The following is a 20,897-nucleotide window of genomic DNA, read 5'->3' as shown; positions in this document are numbered from 1 at the left end:
ACATTGTGCCAATAATGAGGCTTTGGCTGTTGATTAGTCGGAAGTTTTAACACATGTTTATTTATTGTAAGCAAAATGTTCGACGCATTTATTGTTATAAATTTAAAGAATTTTATATTTTGTAAAACATATTTATTAAATATGTACAGTTAAGAGCACATCAAGCTTGACACTTTGGACTTAACTCATAGTAAGCGGCATTGAGTTGGATTTCAATCTTAAGTGTCAATAAATCAATTATATTGCAATGCAGCATTCCATTAATGTGTAATCTTTTTCATTTAGTTTTCACTTATTCGAACAAAAAACTGAAACAAAATCAACCAGTTAGTAAAAAAGATTGGTATGTCCATGTATGTACAAGATGAAATCGAAGCACCTACTTACTACTTAGAAGTACAGTCAGCATCAAAATTATTTGATCGTCCAGTGTTTAAATTTGAAATAAATATCTTTAATACTTTAAAGATGAACTTTCAATAGCTTTTAGATTAATTTAAATTTCGATCAAAACCTTAATTGCATTCGTACTTACAAACGTTTTTGTTAGTACACCGGCAATAGGAGACCTAAAAGTACGATTAACGTATCCAGCAGCAGTATTCGTACTATGGCACAGGTCATACCTGTCAGGGTTTCGATCCTAGTTGATCGATATTATTGCTTTCTGTAAGATGTGCTCACAGATGGGTCTATATTTTGTAACTATACCCAACTATTACTATCTCTCCACCATCTCTTAGTATCGACCTCCCCGACCTGAAAGATGTGCCCTGGTGCCAAACTATGGAATAGACAACACATGTCCATTGATAATGCCCATCAAAATTAGAATTAGAACACTAATTGCTCCCAGACCAGAACCAACTTAATAAATGATTAATACATAGATCGAGCACAAAGCAACAGTTCATTCGATCCGGCTGGTCTCAAACCAGCGTCTGCCATACCGTGACTGACGCTCTCCCAAGTGAGCTATTTAACAAACGAGCAGACCACGAATTTTTCTATATGCTTGTTGCCGTTGCAGATCTTTGTTTCTGGTTCCACTGGGATTTGAACCTGTCGTCAACTTACTTGTAAGGATAATGATTTCTCTTAAACTTCAGCATAGACAAGAGCAACGAGAAGAAAACGCATATAAGTAAAAGTCCAATACAAGATTGTAATCTTCGCAGCCATTTCTTTCCCGCTTGAGGTGGTTGTGTGGGTGGTTCTATAACTCTTACTCCACCTCCTCCCTCAATCACTAGGATCATGCCTACCGTTACTGCTGCATCTGATACACTGATTTAGGATAACTTTAAGATTATAAGAAGAAACACATTTCCGATTTGCTCCAATAAGAATAGTCTGGTATCTCTACCAATGGTGAAAAATCTTGGTACTCTTTGGAAGAAATAGATACTAATATAAACTTGCATTTTTAAATCTCGTTCTTTTAGAATTCTAGATCAAAGTCGATAAAGATTTTTCCAAACTTGGAGCATTACCATACCCCGAATACTCCATACAACGGTCGAAAGTTATTTACCTATTACTATTACATACAACAAGGCGCTATCTGCACACGCGCAAATCCCATTACCCCATTACGTTACCCATCACTTTCTCCTATAATTACGTTACGTAGTCAGAGCGGCAACATAGCGAAAATTCTAAAGCGAATCTGTTTTCTTTAATTCTATAATAGAATTCTAATAACTACACATGTTCATTAGGTATTTATAACGATTAGATAATATTTTTCATTAACTCACCAACTAGAATAATATTGAAGATTTATTTTAAAAATATATTAAAGCACTTAAAATGTTATATTTTGGACAGGTATTTTTAAATAAGGTAACCAAGGTATTTGAAATTGTGTGTTAAAGTTTATCATTACCTAGTTAATAATTAGGTATAAGTTTTTATCAACTTCGTTTCATCTTTCGGAAAAGAAACAGCCGTACACAGCACTATTCACGACCATTATAAATAGTAACGTACACTGATGTTTTATAATAACGTACAAGTTTCGTAACGAATAAATGAATACTATATTCAAATATCAAAGCCGTCTTAGCGCCAAAACGGCTCGCCAAGAGCCTTGATGCCTGCCGTTCAGTCAATGTATAGAGCGTGTGGCGGTAGGTATCTAAAACCAGAGTGTCCATTCTCGTTGCTTTTTTGTTTACCTATAGGTACTGCTTTAAAATGCCATAATATTATGCTACCTATACCTACACGAAAATAGATAATGGACTATGATGAGTAATACAAAAAGGATACTCGCAATAGCGACTACGTAACTCTCCGCTACATATTGTGCCCTTGATCTATTATAGATATAGTTCCGACCGTTAACAGTCATTTGATAAAACGGTGGTCTTCTCATATTATTCCATACCGGGGCTGAGACCAAATAAGAGCAGTACAAAATTACCAAAGTCGCTAACGTTTGTTTAATAAAGACAGCGAAGCTATTTTTGCGATAGTGAAAGTATCCAGTAATTATTGCAAATATTGTTATTAATGCTACCGCATAGTTGTAGTTGTGTTGGATCTGTGGATATTGGAAATCTGGAATGTACGTATGTTATATTTAACGAAGCGATTGGCTTTTTGTAATCTCTTCAGAAGTGTGACTTTTTTATATCACAATATTTTAATAATAATAATATTAATTCGTTTATTCGCTTAAAACATGGTATAACAAAAGAGACAGTGCCAGTACAAACAAGTTTCGCATTATATGAAATAGCACGCAAATATCTATGTCAATAAGATTACCAGAACACAATAATAAAGTAAATATCACAAACATGTCAAGTTACAAATTAATTTGGTCAGAATGGTAATCTTCAATTCAGACAGGTCATTACCCATCAATACGAATAAAAAGAATAGAAACTACCACAAATTACGAAAAAAAGTAAGCATCAGCTGTTCTTTACTCGTACCTACTCGACCAGAATGTATGGGATGGCGGAATATTTTCAGCGATTAAACCATAATTAAATGGTGATTGGAACCGCCCGGTAAAATTTAGAAATATAAAAACACACCACAGTAATGGAATCGGAACATAGTATCCCGGTCTAAATATTCAGCTATTCTTATTCTGATCCAGTAATTAACGCTCTCAGTAACCCGCGCTACTAAGAACGGAATAAGAATAGCGGAATAAGTGAATAATTCAGCGTAATCACATTTTGTTTAAGACGTCGATAATCAAATATCAACTCACTGTGCAACCCTTTTTATATCAGGGTTATTCAAGTTCAAAACATTTTATTTCGCCAATATTACAGCATACACGAGTCACAAAAATGAAGTGAAATAAAATAAAAACATTATAAAATACAATGCATTAAATTAAATTAAAATTATATCGCACTTGACAACTAACACAGTATTATCTCAAAAATGGCGTTATATTATATTTTATCTCAAAATTGCGTTATATTAATAATTAATTTCCAAAATTTTGCTATACTGATGTGTCATTCATATACGATTTAATTTCAAAGAGACAGGACAATACTGTCGCTTTAAAACTAAATAGGTAATATTAATATAAATTAAAGCCATTTTGAGATAATACTATAGTTGTCATGTGCGATATATTATTGAAAATTTATTGTATAAGAGTCATGGGTCTCAACCGCTACCACTATCCACCTATGTGCTTGTCCGAAACAATCTTACCGTTCTGCCCAAATAAACTACAATGTCGCCGATTTCATTTAATAATATTTTGTGGCTACCAAGAATCATCTTGATTATGAAATAACTACACAGGTATCAATAAACATTACACACAGAACAATAATTTATGAGTGTGGATTCAATTAACATTATCCTCACTTCACAGTAATTTCATTTTATGATCGTTTGCTAATTAAGGTAGGTACCTAATGCCACCGATAATGGACAGTGCATCAATCAATGAACATTTTTAAACTAAGTAGGTACTAAAAATAAGAAAACATAAATTGTTTTTTATTTAATTTGAGGTCCTTTTATTATTCATAAATAAAATTTACGGTCAGTTAAATTTTGACAACTGGCGGCCATTTTCATTCGCCATTACGTATCGTAATAAGACTGTTATGTATGTATTTACTTAAATCTGTATGCCAGTGAGTCTAGGATGAAATAGGAATTCATTTTTATGTTAGAAGCTTTAGACTCGTCTTTAAAAGAGGGAAACGTTTTAAAGACAAGTCAAAAACTTTGAAGTGGCTTAAAAGACTAACCAAGAAAAAATAAGACTGCACCATTGACATAATAGCGGGCATTTTTTATGGACCGCGTTTTAAGTAGGTAGGTAAGGTACCTATTTTTTATCATGTTTGAAAATGGTTTTCACATGTTTGGTGACTGTTGTGTGTTTCAGTATTATTATAAACATAGAAAATAAAAAGTGTTTATTACTGTATTTAATTTCGCATTTTTATCATGGGCATTTTTGTCCATAATTGGATTTTATCATTAACGGATATTAGGTGCCTACTTATGTTTATCCACTCTGCCAAGCCAGACTTTTAATTAATATTTGTAATTTATTATTGATATTTGTAAGTTATTACACTATTTTAAGTCCACACAGTAGAATCATTAACGATTCATTGCCCGTGGTCCTACTGCGTAGTACTGCTAGTAGTGCCAAGGGCAATGTTTTTGCCCGTGGTTCTTCCAGTAGGTCTACGGGCAATATTAATATGGTATTATAATATGGGCATTGGTAGTACAGTCACCGTCGATATTAATAATGTTACTGCTTCTAAGCTAACTACAATTGTTCTCTAGGATGATCCCTGTGACAGTTCATAAAAAAATCGCAAGATATATTGTAATAACGTGCATTGTTTAATATATTTTATAAATTATTTTTGTAAGTATTGCTTTTAAGTGAAAATATTATATGGTGCGTGCAGTCACTGAAGAGTGCCGCTGCTGGCTTTAAAACCCAACTTTATGTCCACTTTGGAATGGCGACTGATCAGGCCAGCAAATTCGGTCTAGGGTGAAATAAGACTGTAAATTCTAAGTATTCCAGTTATCAGGGCCCCATACCAACCTCGCCTGCACGCGGTGCATCCTGCACATAGCGAAAGGGGCTCAGGCCACACTTTAAACAGAGTATTCCCATTGCAAATTTTGATTTACAAGCCAAATTAAAACATAAAATTAAAAACCAAAAACGATTGCAAGTGTTGATTAAGAACTTATAATGGGAGTTTCAGATGGAACTAATCATCCTTGAAAACAAAATTGTAGTTAGCTCAGAACCAGTAGTATTATTAATATTGAAGGTGACTGTACTACCCGATCAGTAGGTCCAATGCCCATACAATATTGCCCGTAGCCCTACTGGTGGAACCATGGGCTAAAAACTTCTCCCTTGGTACTACTAGTAGCACTACGCAGTAGAACCACGGACAAAGTACCTAATTAACAGTGACCAGTGCTGGTTGTCTAAACTAAATTACAGAGAATCAAATGCTAAAAGCTTTCGAAAAAGTAAGCTTTTTATACCTTCCGAATACAATGTTTCACAAATAACACTCAGAAACAGTGTTGGGAACACGTCCAATGAATTGCTATCCGCCAGCAAAGAAGATAAGTTGTTGTTATGAATTTTTATGTAGGTATTTATAATACATATAGTAGTGCATTGTGGGGTGGTAAATAAGAAATTACGGGTGCGTTAACTTAATTTACCTAGGTGCGTTAAGTACACTTTTAGTAAACTTAAATCTCCTGGGTGCATTAGATAAACATAAACTGTATTCACCACGATATAAGGACGTCAGGATTCAACTCTTTACAGGGTACAGATACGGTGATGAAAAACTTCGTAATTAAACCTGCATGTCGAAGAAGGTTCACAATGAAGTTATCAACCCGCATTGGATTCGTATGGCGAGCTATGGCCTAAACCCTCGCATGAGAGGAGACTATACTCAGCAGAGGGCCGTACAAAGAGGTTACAGTATGAGTGTTCTGAGTAATGTTACCAACCATTATTCTGATATGTATACTCATAGAAACTCAAAGAAATTTGAAGAGCTCCTTGTGAAAGAGCTCGTCCAGGGAAGGTACTGCCACCTTATCTATTTCTGCCGCCAAGCAGTAATATCAGCATTACTGTGTTAATTTAAACAGATATTTACAAAATATGTCTAAAATTTACAGCATATATTTTTATTACCCGGGGGTGATTCAGCATCCTTCTTCTGGGCAGTAAAAACATTTTCCTCAGTTTGGTCCACCAAGTAATGAGTGTAGGTCTCTTCCGAAGCGTTCCATACCTTCTGAATTTCAGCTTTCAGTGCCCCTCAGATTTTGCAATTTATGGCTCTGAGTAACACTGCAACCGAAACACAGCCATGCCGACATTACTTACTTACATACATCATTCGAAATTTAGTAAGCTAGCCAGTTACTACATTTTCGCTCGATGTTATGTAAGTTCATCTCATCTAAAATAGAGGCCACAGTTTTAACCGCAGGGCCACTAAAGTCGTTAAATTGTACATAATTGACTTGTTTCAAGAAAATGAGTTTAAAAAGTTGAAATAATCGCTACACATCTACAGTGACTACGATAACAGACTACTGTTTCTGCATATTCAGATATAAGCGATACTCACTACCGCTGTGGGTAGCGAACAATACCGTTCGTTATCCCGCTGGGTATTTGTATGAAGTTCCGTGGCTATAGCGAAACTAGCGATGCACAACTTTGAATGTTACTAATACTAATCATTCGAATGAAAAGGCTAGACATGGTGAATAAAAAAACTTAGTATATAAACCTACCTTATTATATCATACAAATACTACGACAGTTAATAAAACAAGACAGGTTTCACTAAAACAAATAAACAGATTATTTTTCTTATAAATAATAACAGATTTATTATTTCGGTCACACTAAAAATTGAATTATTATTGTAATAAACTGCACTTATCACAATGTGCAATTATCTCTTACACCATCTATTTATTATTTTATTTGAACAGGAAACTGAAACAAAAAACAAATTAATCAGTAAGTATTTTATCATTATTGTAAATGTAACTATTTTTTCGGATCCAAATCACGTATATATGTATCCGGATATGTGAACAACTGTAACATCAGGTCAGCGCACTTGTATTCGCAGCAGAAACATGTGTCCCGTGCATTATAACGTGACCGCTGACAAAATTATTATTTTACGTACAAATTCTAAGTTACTTTTCGGTACAACGTCCTAACATCACACGTTGCCTAAATTCCTTTAATTAAGATCTCTTTGGTGTAAAGTATGTTCCTGAACATTCCTAACATTGGACGTAGACTAAATTCCTTTAGTTAAGAAATCCATTGTGGAAGTTTATTATAACTATTATCTACATATTTTCACGTTTTTACTTCACCTCCACTGCGGACAACCTATATAATTCGTAGGTATATTTGTTTTTCAAACAAACCAACGTTTCGACGGGCCCTTTATAGGTCCCATGGTCACGGCTGACTGAGATGGTAAATCATCAACAAAAAGTCATCAACCAGTTATGTCTAATATTAATTGCAAAATCTATTTTTGACTATTTTAGGATTTAGATCTGAAAAAATAGTTTCATTTACTATGTGTAACAATCACGAAAACTAAAAAAAAGTCGATAAGTACATGTCAAATTTTAAAAATTAAACATGGAAAACGTTGGTACGTCGCCGTCGGGTACGTTGATTTTATTTCACTATTTAGAAATGAAAGTTTAATGCGGTCAATTCTGTATGTAACGTGACTGTCATCTAATAGCCTTACATTATAATCATACGCACCTGTAAGGATAGCCTTGAGTTTTAGCCCTGAATACAGAAAGCAACAGTGAGAAAAACACGCAGACCAGTACAAGTCCTATAACGGACTGGAATCGCCGCCTCTTTCCCTCCTGCAGCCTCTGCTCGGAACCTCTCACTCCACCTGCCGCTTCTATCATTAGAATCATGCCTACGACAACGGCTCCATCTGAGATGACAGTTAAGGAAAATAGCTCATATTATACTAGACAAAATAGTAGCTATATATATATTCAGCTGTAAAATAGATGTGAAGATAATTTGATTCACGATGACGTGGAGTCAACGTCTTTATTGTTTAATTGAGTAAAATTACGAGTGTATTTTAAAAAGGATACTCAATATAGCAACAATATAACTCTCCAACACAAACTGTCCATGAGATCCTCCATTAATATACACTGGACCATTCTTTGTTCTATGGAAGAAGGGGGGTCCTCTAATTTGATTCCACATCTGTCCAGATACCATGGCGAAGCAGAAAAAGACTGCTGCTACAGCCCACATTTGTTTGTTGTATAGAAATTCGAGGTTATTCCTGCGGAGGTACAGGAAACCTCCAACAAGAGTGAAGAGCATTATAAAGGCTACAGCTCCAGAGTAGTTAGGCGGACGGAATACTCTCACCTGTAAAAAGAAATTGTAGGGATTCATTTATGTCTATTATAGAGTAGGAAAATTGTTTAGTTAAAAATATATAGACAATGCTTTACCAAATGACATAAAGGACATTAGTGTCCATCAGGACCAAATCAAACCGTGCTCATTATTTACTACCTGTTTTCTACTATTCAGTACCTTTATTGACATATTTTCTGCCTTAGCCCTAAGGGAAATATTAAAGAAATAAAATGGCCAGCCATTCTGACGTCGGGTTGGCTGACCACACGTTTTTCATGGTTCTAGCAGTATATAGTTTACTTTTTTATACATATAACTATTTACTACCTAATTTTTACCCAAACATACTTTGTTTCACTATTTTAGGAAACTTATATAAAAAGTTATTTAAAAAAATAATAAATTGCCTTTGCAATAGTTATTCTGTAAAAAGACAGTTTATCTTCGCCGTGTAATTGCTAACATTTTTTTCAGGCGCTTAGAATATGCCAAAAAATGTGTGGTGCTGCAACTGTTATGGACAAGCGTATAGCTTATCATCGGGCGCACGACTTGTTCGTCCCGGCCCTTTATATTATAATTATTACATAACTTAATTTTTTTTACAAAAGGGAAGATGGCAGTTTCCTTGACAAACTCTTATACAAGAACCTCTACTGCTATTAAAGCTACAAGTCCACTGCTATTAGATTGGATCTCGGAAGGAGAGAAGTGAAAGATGATGTTGAGTGAAATGGATAAAGTGAATAATGTTATAATACCAATGATGAGAACACTAAACAATGTGAAATAAGAATTTAAAGAAAGAAGGCCTTTGATGAAGTAATTGGGGATTTTTAAAAAACAGTTTCAACATAAAGGTGTTTTAACACCAGATTTAACATCTGGTATTTACTTACTGCTATGAAGTAAAGTAGACCGAAAATCCTCTAAATTTCTGCTAAGAAAGTCTTATCACATACATTTAGTACATACATTCTGAAAACATTACAACACAAAACGAACTACTGATATGTTGAGTGTGTGCGTTATTAGAGCTCCTTGTGAAAGAGTTCATCCAAGGTAGTACTGCCACTTATTTCTACCACCAAGCAGTAATGTCAGCATCACTGTGTTCCAGTTTTGAAAGGTGAGGGTGCTGGTGAAATTACAGACATATGGGACTTATCAACTTATGTCTCAAGGTGACGGGCGCAAAGGCAGTCCCCTCAGATTTTTGCGATTTGAAGCTCTGAGTGCCACTGCAACTGTTATGGTCATGCGTGTAGCTTACTATCAGGCGCACGACTTGTTCATCCCGTCACTTAATATTATAAAAAAAAATATGCACAATTTTTTTATTATATTTGGGACTCAACGTAATAAATAGCTGAAACATACCTGTACATCAGTCCTGTCCTGGATCCACTTGGCAATAGCTTCAGCATGGATACCCGTCCTCTCAAAATCCATTGAGTCAGCGGGTTTCGGTTTACCCTTAGCTGGGAAGTGCATGATCACGGGAGCTGTGTTGAGACGTAACTGTAATATTTTTGAAATGTCGTTAGTCCAATAATTCTTTTATATAGTTCTTATTCACTCAATGTTTCATCTCTTTGTGTCAAAATAATACAATCAAAATCAATTTTATAAAATAACTGATTATCAATTATTTATATTGTTTGCATGCTGTCATAGTATTACAATATATTACCTACAGTACAGCAGTACTGGTAGGCACTTATGCTGTCATATGCCAATTGTGTGATTCAAATTCCACACTATTTACCAACTCAAATAATTTCTGTTAAATTTTGTTTCGTAACATTAGTCATATTTGGATGTCAAATTACTTGTGTATACAGAACATTACATATGTGTGCACCATCATATATGCATATGAATTTAGTGGATTTCGCTGCATATATTCAAAAATATTTTAAAATCACACACACATCTACCATTAGTATTCAATCCCATAAACTTGTTTGTGGGATGCAGTTCACGCTACACTTCCTTGAGGGTATTCCACAACTGTATGTTTTGTACAACTGTGACCAAACAACACTTTCCTCACATTCAAACGCAACTGATTATAATGGAGGTTTGTTATTAGTAATAAGCTAATAAGTATAAAAATGCTAACCATCTTTAATATGAAAGCATTCATAAAGATAAAACTTCTGAATTTGATAGAATAGAATTAAAGACTAAAGGCAACTTAAGAAACCAACAGTTTAAAAAAATTCTAAATGATAAAATATTACTCATTAAACTAATGCAATGATATTCCAATTAGCTACCGAATAGGCTACCGCACCAAGCACCAAGATTTCAGAAACGATTACTAAGACTTACCATTTGGAAGATTTCTGATCCCTCATCAAAATCGACCATACCAAAGAAAAGTTTGTTGTTATATGCTGGTGAATATCTAAAAGAGTTGGCAACAATTAAATATTCATCATACACATGTTGACAGATTGCACATCGTCTTGCAGGTGCCATTGCAGTAAACATTATTATAAAGGAATAATCCCTTGGCGGTGATTTTACATATTCCTTAAATTTGTTCATATTGAGCGATATTATAGATTTCTTGGCTGTTAGGTCTGTTAGTTGTTGCACTTTTTCTTCCAGCTGAAAAAATAAAAGTTATAATAAATTAAATAATGCATGAATATTCGTCATGCCTAAGACGAGAGCTTATTCCCAGTTGTCACCACAGGGTTAAGAGCAAGTCAAGCTTGGCACTTAAGAGAAATCCAACTCTATGCTGTGTATGATAACAACGGTCCAAAGTACAAAGTGTCAAGCCTGATGTGCTTTTGACTGTACCCACTGGCGACAAATTGGAAAAAAAATCCCATATGTTATTATGTCCCGTAGGTGATGACAAACAACATAAAAAATCTCAGTTGTTGCCAGTGGTGATTTTCACTGGCGACAAATGCGAAAAAAATCCCGTATGTTACCAGGTCCAGATTTTCTGAATAATTGTAAATGATGTGATTATTTCGTGATTTTTAATTATTATATAGTTTTAGAGATATTTGATGTTTAAGACTAATTTTCTTACCACCGGCAACTACTGTTAGTGGTAAGAAAAGATAAGATATATCTTAAATTCCATTTGTTGTCAGTGGCAACAACTGAGATTTTTTTATCCCATTTGTCACCACCTGGTAACATATGGGATTTTTTTTCCATTTATCGCCAGTGGGGACAAAGCCAGTGGTGACAATTGGGAATAAGCCAAGATGAGGCTGTTTGAACCTAGCACGTCATTAATGATCAAAATACATAAAAGTACATATACTATTTGCACAGTATCAACTTGATTTCCACTTATAACCAGCTTACTTAGATTAGAATAACTTGGTAAATGAATACCAGCGGTTGCTGGTCTTGTTAAATCGGGGGAAAAATAGCTGACTTGATTACCGCGCCTACTTGATTTGATATTGTTCTATTAAAAGTAGCTATTTAATAATTCTAGGTTCTTTGTGTTTTGTGTCGTAAAAGAATAAATCAATTTTGTTAAAAGCCTCGATAAAAGCATAAACATGATGGGTAAGTAGCCGGTAGGCGAAATACTTTAGAAAAATCTTACCCCTTTGGCTCGAGTTTGTGCCTCGCCCTGATAGTACGTTAGTAAAACTATAAAACATAGCAATAATTTAAATTTCATTTTGCCAGTTTAGTAAAGGAACAACCCGGAAAACTACAAATTTAAAGGTAATCCCAATTTTCAACGAAATCGCGAAAAGGTGACGTGTTCTTTACTGTATTATTATAACTTAATACAAGCGAGAAAATGCTATACAAAATCGCTATCTTTTATCTCGTTCTAATTTTTAATAATAATCCGTGCGTTCGGAAATAAAGCAACTATTTACTTTTAATATATTTTAACGATATGGGATTCTTGTAAGCTATTTATTCTAGTATCCTTACCAATGATGTTATATACGTAGTATCTCTTATTAGTTTGTGATATTATATAAACTTGTATTATTTACCTCCTGGCCTGCGGCGCGTGGTCAGCCTCAGATTACGGAGTGTACTTATGCTCTTCGGTGGCACAACGATTAGTACTATGGATGCTTGATGAGGCGGTTCGAGATTCGATTCCCGATTTGAGCCAATTTATGAAACAAACATTTTTAAGTTGGTTCTGGTCAGGGTATATTGGCCTTAGAGTTATCGTTACTGTGGTACTGTACTATATACTTATGTGGTTCATAGTACAGGAAATTCCCTAGTTTGAGACCAGAAATTTGGTGTGATTGTATGGCAATTTTTTTTTCTTAAATACTTCTCTTTGGCATAGCTTCCAAGAAAAAAGAATCGAACAGAGAGGCGGTCGAGATACAACAACGCGATAAGTATCCCATTCCACTACATCGGAAAGTATGCCTTACATTTTGAACAATTGTGAGATCTTGTAATCGTAATAGCGCCTCCGTATAATACGTACGTACGGTGGAGTGTCGACGCTTCGGGTTCCGCCCTCCACTACATAAAGTATAAAGGATTCCATATTATTGTTTCATAGCTTTTTTATAGTATCGTTGTATACTTTAGGCATATTAATATTGCAGTGAGCGTTACATTTGATTGGGTAACTTCTAGAAACACTATTTACCGAATGTTGTTACGGACATTCGCCGCGCAAGTATGTGCAGCTCGATTTTTCGCTGGAAAGCTGTGAAACAAAGGTATCGATATGAAAATTGCAAGATCATTCAGCGGATCATCAAAATTCTAACCGGAAAATTGTAACTGTGGAAATCTTAATAGTGCTTGCGTGTTCTATTTACTGCTATAGCTACTATAAAAAAAAGAACTGTCACTGTCAGTTCCTGTCAAAAAAAACTCGACAACACTGTTGCCAGGTTAGGCGATTTATTTTGCGATTACTTTGACGGGGTGCGCGGCGACTCAAAAAGTGAACGGCGGCGACTCGGCGATATTTAGCCTATGTTTGAAATAGGAAAAGGCGATTTTAGGCTACATAATAAAATGTCTGGGGAATTACAAATTTGATTGGGGATTTTGTGAGGAATGGAGTTGTAAAATAACTAATTTGGGGGTTTGAGTATTTCTACGTGTGGGGAATTGGGGAAATAAGAGAGTTAATATTCTACAATATTCTGCGGCAAGGAGAATTGTAAAATAGTTTTTCTTGATTTTTAGAGATTTTATGGCTTGGACGAATATCAGCTACTTAACACACATAAATTGGCGAATTAGCTTCGCAAAAGTCTGGCAACACTGCTCGACAATTTAATCATTTGTTGCAATCTAGTCTGTGGTTGCAATTCACATGTTTTGGTGCTGATTGGATTCGCTCTGGACCTTTTGGAGGGAAAAGTGTCGTTTTTATTTTGACTTTCAATTATTTTGTGAAATCTAGGTTAAAGTGGAATAGGATAGTGCTATTGTGCCTTAATCGAAGATTAAAACGCGAAATTATACGAATCTCGAACTAAAATACCCCTATCGGCCCGTTTTAAGAAATCCCGAGTCAATCCAAGCACGCCGCCTCAAATTGCCTATCCTCTTTGTGGCGGCCATATTTACAGAAACATAATTATTTAAACTTCATGTTTAGGCTTATGGCTTTGCCAAAGCCTTAATAAATTTAAAAAAAAAAAATTTTGGTGCTGAGTTCTATTGCGTGTGAAGTTAATATTAAAGTTTAATTTAAACGTTTTTTTTAGAATTTCTAGCTTTTAAGTCTAAAGGAAAATGCAGCACGATGATGTAAGTACTTACTTTCAAGTTAATTTTATGACGTAGTAAACATATTCATAGATTTTATTTCATTTCAGGTGGTATGGGCTATCATTAACAAAACACACTGTTCTCATAAAGTAACGTGAGTATTTTTTTAGGTTTATCTTCATTATATCTAAAGGTATTTAAAATCAGTTATAAGATATTTATTATTGTGTATTTCAGAACAAAAACTCAACATTTCTGTCGCAATGAATATAACCTCACTGGTTTATGTAGCCGGGCTTCTTGCCCGCTAGCGAACAGTAAATATGCCACGGTTCGAGAGGAGAATGGAATTATATACTTGTACATGAAGACGGCTGAAAGGTACCCTCATTTATCTTGTCCTTAGCTTTTCGCGATTGGTTGGAAACTTTTTCGGATTTAAATCGTATGTTTGAAAAAACTAATATATGCGATTTAGATTCGAAAAAATAGTTTCATGACGCATGCTCAATTTTGTTTGTGGAACCCTAGGTTGCATGGAAGTTGATGGTAACAAGTATTTTAATTTTTCTGTGCTCAGTCAAACAATATGTTGCACCTTTACATTTAAAGTGACTGAAAACAAAGGGAAGGACCATGAAAATGAAGAAAAAGCCAGAATGCAAACCACTCCTTATTTCGTTTCAATAAAATCAAACAAAAGACAAATCAAAATAAAATTCTGTCAGTCCGCCGCCTGCTGGCTGGCTATACCGAGCAGCTGGTGTCGAAAAAGTTCATAACAGTGACCTAATAAAAAATAGTAAGAAAATGAGTTAATAATGTAGAATAACTTTAAAAATAATTGTTTACAAGGTTGTTAATTTGGAACTAACTCACTAAGGATGAAATGGTACAGACAGTGTTGTGCACAAGGTTTGTAGTTGGGATAGGCACAAAAAACTAAAAAAATTAAGCATTTACCAAAATCAAATCAAGTGTATTACTGCATTGTCTTTCCAAACGTTTGGAGAGTTTGCAAATAAAATACAAGAAAAACAAAACAAATCAGTGTGCCCACATTCAGTCAGCCAACTAAACATTGTGATATGAACTGTGGAATTGACGAGTTACATAGCCTTTAGTTTGAGATGATGCAAGTCTGGTACACATTGCTCTTTCTTTACTACTTCTCGCCCATTTGCCAGAACTATGTGTTATTTCTAAAACATTGATATATATATATATATATATATATATATATTATATATATATATATATAACACGTTGTTCTGGCAAACGGGCGTTATCATTAAAAGAAAACTTGTTAAATTCGCCGTTAATTTACTTACGCAAACGCTCACCATCAACACAACAGTCACTGCTAAAACACATATTTATTGAATTATTGTCATAATTGTAAAAAAAGAGTGACTATCTGACAACTTCATTATATGAATAAACTAAAAATATCACGTATAAACCACTTAGTTTAGAAATAAGGTCACATCAGGTCACAACAAAAAAGAAATTTATGATTGTGAATAAATTTCAAAATTACGAGAAAAATATGGTAATATAAGACGTGCTAAAATTACATAGTAACAGCAAAGGGTGAATTTCACTTTCCGAATTTCAATGGCCCTTTTTGAGTGATTTTTGTAAAACCCTTTTTTGTTTTGGTTTTAAGGTCTTAAATGTATAAATAAGTTCAAGAAATGTCAATAATTATAAAATCACAGAAATATTTAAGTAAAATACAACAAAAAACGATATTTTAGGTCACACGAATGAGATTGCAGTAACACAAATGATTTTCTCATAAACATAAATGAGCATGACGGCATAGTAAAAATTCCCGGACCCGGTGCGCTTCCGCGGCCGCCTCGGTTATGACTATCTATATACATCTCAAATCTATGCACAGATCTCCTGTTTATGTTACAATGCAGCTCCTCTAGGTTTCAAATTAAGGAATGAGTGTAAAAAAATTATATGGGTTTTTACATTATAGCCTGAATGAAAGTGTGACTAACTTTTGAGTCAGGAAATTGTGCCCCCTGGTCTGAGCATGATATGAGTTAGAAAATTTTTCAACAATGAAATAAAATCTTTCAGAGTAATGTTCCCAGCTAAAGCATGGGAGAAAGTGAAGCTATCAAGAAACTTTGAGAAGGCAATACATCAGATAAATGAGAACCTGCTCTATTGGCCTGGGTTTATCAAGGCCAAGTGCAAACAGAGATTCGTTAAGATCACTCAGTATCTCATTCGGATGAGAAAATTGAAACTTAGAAGAGTGTAAGTTTTTATTTCAACTTTATTTTATTAATTATTGTTTTCTATGAAATATACTTTAAAAAATCCTCCAGTTTTAACAACAGTGGATTTTCGCAAGGTCATGGGTTCGATTCCCGGTAGAACCAATTTGGGAACAAACTTTTTTAAATAGGTTCTCGTTTGGATGTGCTGTGTACTGCATAGAAGTGAATTCTTTTGTTCTAGTACACTTAGTATAGATAATTCCTTCGTTTGAGACTAGGTAATTTGTGTAGCACATTATTGGAAGTCAGTAGTTTTTAAACTTTGTAGGTTGTATATTATACATACTATTTTTAAATTTCAGAAAAGAGCTAGTACCAATACAACGGAAAATCGAAAGGCGCGAGCGCAGAAGGGAGGAGAAGGCGTTAGTCGCTGCTAGAATAGACAACGCTATTGAGAAACAGCTGCTGGAGAGATTGAAGAAAGGAACAGTGAGTGACAAACATTATAACAAGTGGCGCTAATAATAGACTTCAACATTCGCATTACTTTAGGGTTATACGTATTAAAATCGCATAATTTCGATGACCTTTTATCGGAAGAAATTTTTTCCAATATAGTGTTGATTTCTGATTAGAATATGACGGTAGGCGTCGTCTGTACGCATCTAAATTGCAGTACGTGTAGTGCTAGTCTTTGTCAGTATTCGTTCTAGAAGAGTTTATCGACAGTTAGTCATATAGTAATTTCAGCTGTTAATGTTCAAAACCTTTTTCAGTACAATGACATTTACAACTTCCCACAAATGGCGTTCGACGCGGCTCTCAAAGCAGAAGAGGTGTCAGGCGAAAGTGAGAGTGAAAAAGAAGATGAAGAAGAGAGAGAAATTGAAATGGAGCCTGAGCTAGAGAAGGAGCTTCGGAGAGTAGGGGACGCTGATGAGTTTATTGAGGGAGATAGTGATATGGACACTGATGAGGTGAGACTTGTATGTTTAGGGCTTTGGTTACAGTTAAACCATAGTATAGTATTCTATTCCATTTCCTTAATGGCGGTCACTAGGCATGGGCCAGTGTCAGTTTCTATTAATGTTGTCAGTTAATACATAGTATAGTAAAACAAGTAGTGCAACTTCCACCTGTTCGGCCTGTTGCCACATTATCGTTTTAGTTACTTAAGAAATACAATTGAAGTGCCGTAAGTCTCGATTACTATCAGAACCACTGTCGCTAAAACTTACACATTTATAATTTGAAACATTGAAATCTTCATAATGGTGGGCGTCAAATTGCAAAAGAAATAAATTCGGTATTGTTCATATAATTTAAAGTTTACTTGAAAGTTCAATACCATCAACACCTATTATTGCAAGTTACGACGTTTTGATTTTATAATGAAATTTCAATTATTGTGCTTCCATCTGCTTATAACAACGGCGCATATGACAACCCGCGCATATGCAAAGCGTGTACACCGGGAAATTATGTGAATGTTAGCGTCCGTACACGGCGCGCGGAGGGCGTGCTCAGTTACAAGTAATGTTTGTACGGAGTTAAGGTGGTTTTTAGTCGAGGCGAGACGATGATAGAAATTTGTATTACAAAATTTAAATTCTCTCCTAGCCCATGTTCGGTGGAAATGGTCTGGATTGACGATGATGGGCGAGAATTGAAATATTTGTTGACGTAATATTGAACTGTATTGCTGCCTACATAGAATTGACGGAAACACGATCTCTCGCGCGAGCTCGCGCGATCTTGCAGGTGCCCGCACGGTCTCCCGCGAGTTCGCGATGGCTATTAATGTCAATCACGATTGTGGGGCACGTGCGACTTGAGATTTAATAAAAGATGGTTTCATCCAAGTCTTCCGTTAACATATTTAATAATAATAATAATTTACTGGACAAATTACTTCAGTTGCGTATTTATCGCTAGAAGAACTGAACAGCACTGAATCTTCACTATCCACAACCACAACTATTAATGGAAATTTTTGGAGGAAACAGGCAGGGGAGATTTTAATTTTCGTCTCTTCTCGTTTTGTCTCGTCTAGTCTCGCCTCGCCGGTGGAAAACCGCATTTACACTCCTTGTCTCAAGACTATGGTTGAACGTTTTACTAGAGAATTTTGACAAATTTCCATACGTTTCCCTGTGCCGCATCGTGATCGTACCTACTGTATGACGTTAAGCAGTAGTACTATCTAGTAGGCTACAGTAGTACTAGGCACCCACGATACAGGTTTTCCCTAGTGCGGGGCTATGTTCAGTGTTTGCGTTATTATTATTATTATCTACAAAGTTGTTTTAAGTTTTGTGTGCAAGTAAAGATTGTAGTTAGCTCCATCTCTTATTTTGTTGGTCCTTTTTGTAATGACCTTTTGCAATAAAAATATAATCAAACTCTTAATCATAACCTCACCATCAGCCTTAAAAATAACGTTCAAACACCATGGGTTGAAAAGAACAAATCAGTTGTAAAGAGAATTCTGTACATAAACAAACCAGGAAAGAGACCTTGTAGGTAACCAAACAAAGAACAAATTTGTTTATCAGAGCCTGAAACCACCATCAAGGCATACTAAAACTGTTTTTTAATATGGACATGTTGCCTTAATGTTTATAGTGTTATTTGCGCTATGTGCTTTGGCAACTCGTGTACTGTGTACTCGTGTGCTCATTGCGAGTTGGCAGTGACACACGTGCAAAAAAGAAAAATCGTAAACATTTGATTCAAACCATACACGTGCACATGGTAAAACCAAAGAAGTAAGGGTTTGTTATGTTTGTATAATCGAGTATATAACCAGAAATAGAGACGAAATGTCATTTAATTTGTTTGAAAACTATTCTGCTATATCATTACTGTGACGGGTTGACGGGTGTCATCAATTGTTTCGCTTCAAATCGACCAGTTAACTCGAGTTTTGCTATAATGGACACTGATGATATAATGAACACATTACATATTTAATGTTTAGTTACCGATGAAATTTGATTCCGTTTGTTTTGTAATTAGATGTTTTGCTGTTTGTCCCCACACGACCAAATGAAATGGCACGCCATTGTTAGAGATATTGTCTTTGTTACAATAAATACAGAATATTTTACGAATATACGGAGACGTACACACAGGTCAGTTGTTAGCGTTTCTATATTTCAGTGCAAACGAGAGTTGATGTTTATAAGTGATGTATCACTGATGAGTTACCAGGAATGTATGGCCCTTATTTCGTCTCCATTTCTGGTTATATACTCGATGTGTTTTACTTCATATTAATTGTTACAAATAAATAATTTCAGGAAAGTGACTCTGGTAGAAGGGAAGGTGCAGATGTCGCAAGCGATTTCGAGTCGGAAACTTCTGATATTGAGGTAAATAATTGATTGTCGCTTTTAAAATTTAATTTGTAATAAAAAGCTACGAGTACGAATTACTATAATTACTATTATCTCTTGCGTTTTTTCGATTGTGACAACACTTAATGTAGATTTTCTTCATCTTTTGGAAATTATACCAAAAAATTCAGCTACGATATAGATTGACCGGAACAGCTGATCCAAGTTTGTACAGAATGTCAAATTATTTTTCAAACTTCAAAACAAGGAGGAGGTTCTCAATTCGACAGTAGTTTTTTTTGTATGTTACGCGATAATTTGTGAACCGATTTTGATGATTCTTTTTTTTTTGAAAAGTGGATACCTCAGTATGGGTCCCATTTAAATTTGAAGAAAATACTCCACCTCGAATGGTGGCAACTAAGGGGATGAATCCGGTTTCGCGCACTTGTCGGTAACCGATTACAATAAAACTTGGCAAATAGATGTCATTCCACGAACGAACTTTTGAGGTCTGTTTTTTTAGTACTCTACTGAGATTATTTTAAATTCTGATTCGAACAAAGTAATTATTTTTTTCTGTCGAAATTGTATAAGTTATGTTAATTCGTGACAAATGCGATGATATTCAGACAGTCCCACTCGCCTTCCTTTGCTTTAATTTTTACTATACTTATGTCCTTCGCTATTGTTCATTGTTGTACTCTTTGCATTGACATAGCCCACGTATGTCTTTGAGCAAATGCAGCACGTAATAACAAATTTTATATATTTTCAGGACGTCGCGCAAAAGGTGGTAAGGATAAAGAAGCCGCGTATGGAAATCGAATACGAGACCGAGACCGCAGTATCAGTTTCAAGAAAGAAAATAAAACACTGATTATTACATTTTTTGTTTTATTTTGGTATTTATCAATTTATATAACAGCTTCATTGCAAAAAAAACATAAATGTCAAAAATAGAAATCGAAACGGTTTTCGAAATGTATAGTCAGATGGGATAGAGGAACATACTTTATTAACCGAGTTCAAAAAAAGGAGGAGGTCTCAATTCAATAGTATTTTTTGTATGTATGTTACGCGATAACATTTTGTGAACCGATTTTGATGATTTTTTTTTGTTGGAAAGAGGGTACCTCA

The 20,897-nt window shown here is 34.9% G+C and overlaps 3 protein-coding genes across 3 annotated transcripts; 1 reads left to right on the top strand and 2 right to left on the bottom strand.

Moving 5' to 3' along the window:
- Positions 1-9: 9 nt before the first annotated feature.
- Positions 10-4,677, bottom strand: LOC113235058 (tumor suppressor candidate 3-like). The gene is made up of 4 exons (XM_026470608.1): positions 3,694-4,677; positions 2,275-2,548; positions 1,078-1,279; positions 10-308 (listed from the first exon to the last, which is right to left on the bottom strand). Exons 1-4 carry the CDS (start codon positions 3,760-3,762, stop codon positions 293-295), a joined length of 561 nt encoding a protein of 186 aa, XP_026326393.1. The 5' UTR covers positions 3,763-4,677; the 3' UTR covers positions 10-292.
- Positions 4,678-6,855: 2,178 nt separating this feature from the next.
- LOC113235057 (tumor suppressor candidate 3) lies at positions 6,856-12,198 on the bottom strand. Its single transcript, XM_026470607.1, has 6 exons — positions 12,057-12,198; positions 10,802-11,083; positions 9,845-9,985; positions 8,182-8,470; positions 7,826-8,012; positions 6,856-7,021 (listed from the first exon to the last, which is right to left on the bottom strand). The coding sequence occupies exons 1-6, from the start codon at positions 12,132-12,134 to the stop codon at positions 7,006-7,008; spliced, it is 993 nt and encodes a 330-aa protein (XP_026326392.1). The 5' UTR covers positions 12,135-12,198; the 3' UTR covers positions 6,856-7,005.
- Positions 12,199-14,128: 1,930 nt separating this feature from the next.
- Positions 14,129-20,637, top strand: LOC113235420 (protein MAK16 homolog A). The gene is made up of 8 exons (XM_026471101.1): positions 14,129-14,212; positions 14,281-14,327; positions 14,411-14,554; positions 16,271-16,453; positions 16,779-16,908; positions 17,196-17,396; positions 19,722-19,793; positions 20,536-20,637. Exons 1-8 carry the CDS (start codon positions 14,198-14,200, stop codon positions 20,635-20,637), a joined length of 894 nt encoding a protein of 297 aa, XP_026326886.1. The 5' UTR covers positions 14,129-14,197.
- Positions 20,638-20,897: the final 260 nt, after the last annotated feature.

The sequence above is a fragment of the Hyposmocoma kahamanoa genome, unplaced genomic scaffold (assembly GCF_003589595.1).
Source record: "Hyposmocoma kahamanoa isolate Upper Pololo Valley unplaced genomic scaffold, ASM358959v1 87, whole genome shotgun sequence".
NCBI lineage: Eukaryota > Metazoa > Arthropoda > Insecta > Lepidoptera > Cosmopterigidae > Hyposmocoma > Hyposmocoma kahamanoa.
The sequence above is the reverse complement of the archived record's forward strand: the minus strand, read 5'-3'. Positions and strand labels throughout refer to the sequence as shown.

Coding starts and splice junctions, on each gene's coding strand:
- LOC113235058 (XM_026470608.1), bottom strand. CDS start 3,762: ATGATTCTTGGTAGCCACAAAATATTATTAAATGAAATCGGCGACATT. Junction 2,549..3,693: donor TAGTTTATTTGGGCAGAACG/GTAAGATTGTTT, acceptor CAATATCCACAG/ATCCAACACAACTACAACTA. Junction 1,280..2,274: donor TTACGTAGTCGCTATTGCGA/GTATCCTTTTTG, acceptor TCAGTGTATCAG/ATGCAGCAGTAACGGTAGGC.
- LOC113235420 (XM_026471101.1), top strand. Junction 16,454..16,778: donor AAATTGAAACTTAGAAGAGT/GTAAGTTTTTAT, acceptor TTTAAATTTCAG/AAAAGAGCTAGTACCAATAC. Junction 16,909..17,195: donor AGAGATTGAAGAAAGGAACA/GTGAGTGACAAA, acceptor AACCTTTTTCAG/TACAATGACATTTACAACTT.
- LOC113235057 (XM_026470607.1), bottom strand. CDS start 12,134: ATGAAATTTAAATTATTGCTATGTTTTATAGTTTTACTAACGTACTAT. Junction 9,986..10,801: donor GATCAGAAATCTTCCAAATG/GTAAGTCTTAGT, acceptor AAAATATTACAG/TTACGTCTCAACACAGCTCC. Junction 8,471..9,844: donor AGGACAGGACTGATGTACAG/GTATGTTTCAGC, acceptor TTCTTTTTACAG/GTGAGAGTATTCCGTCCGCC.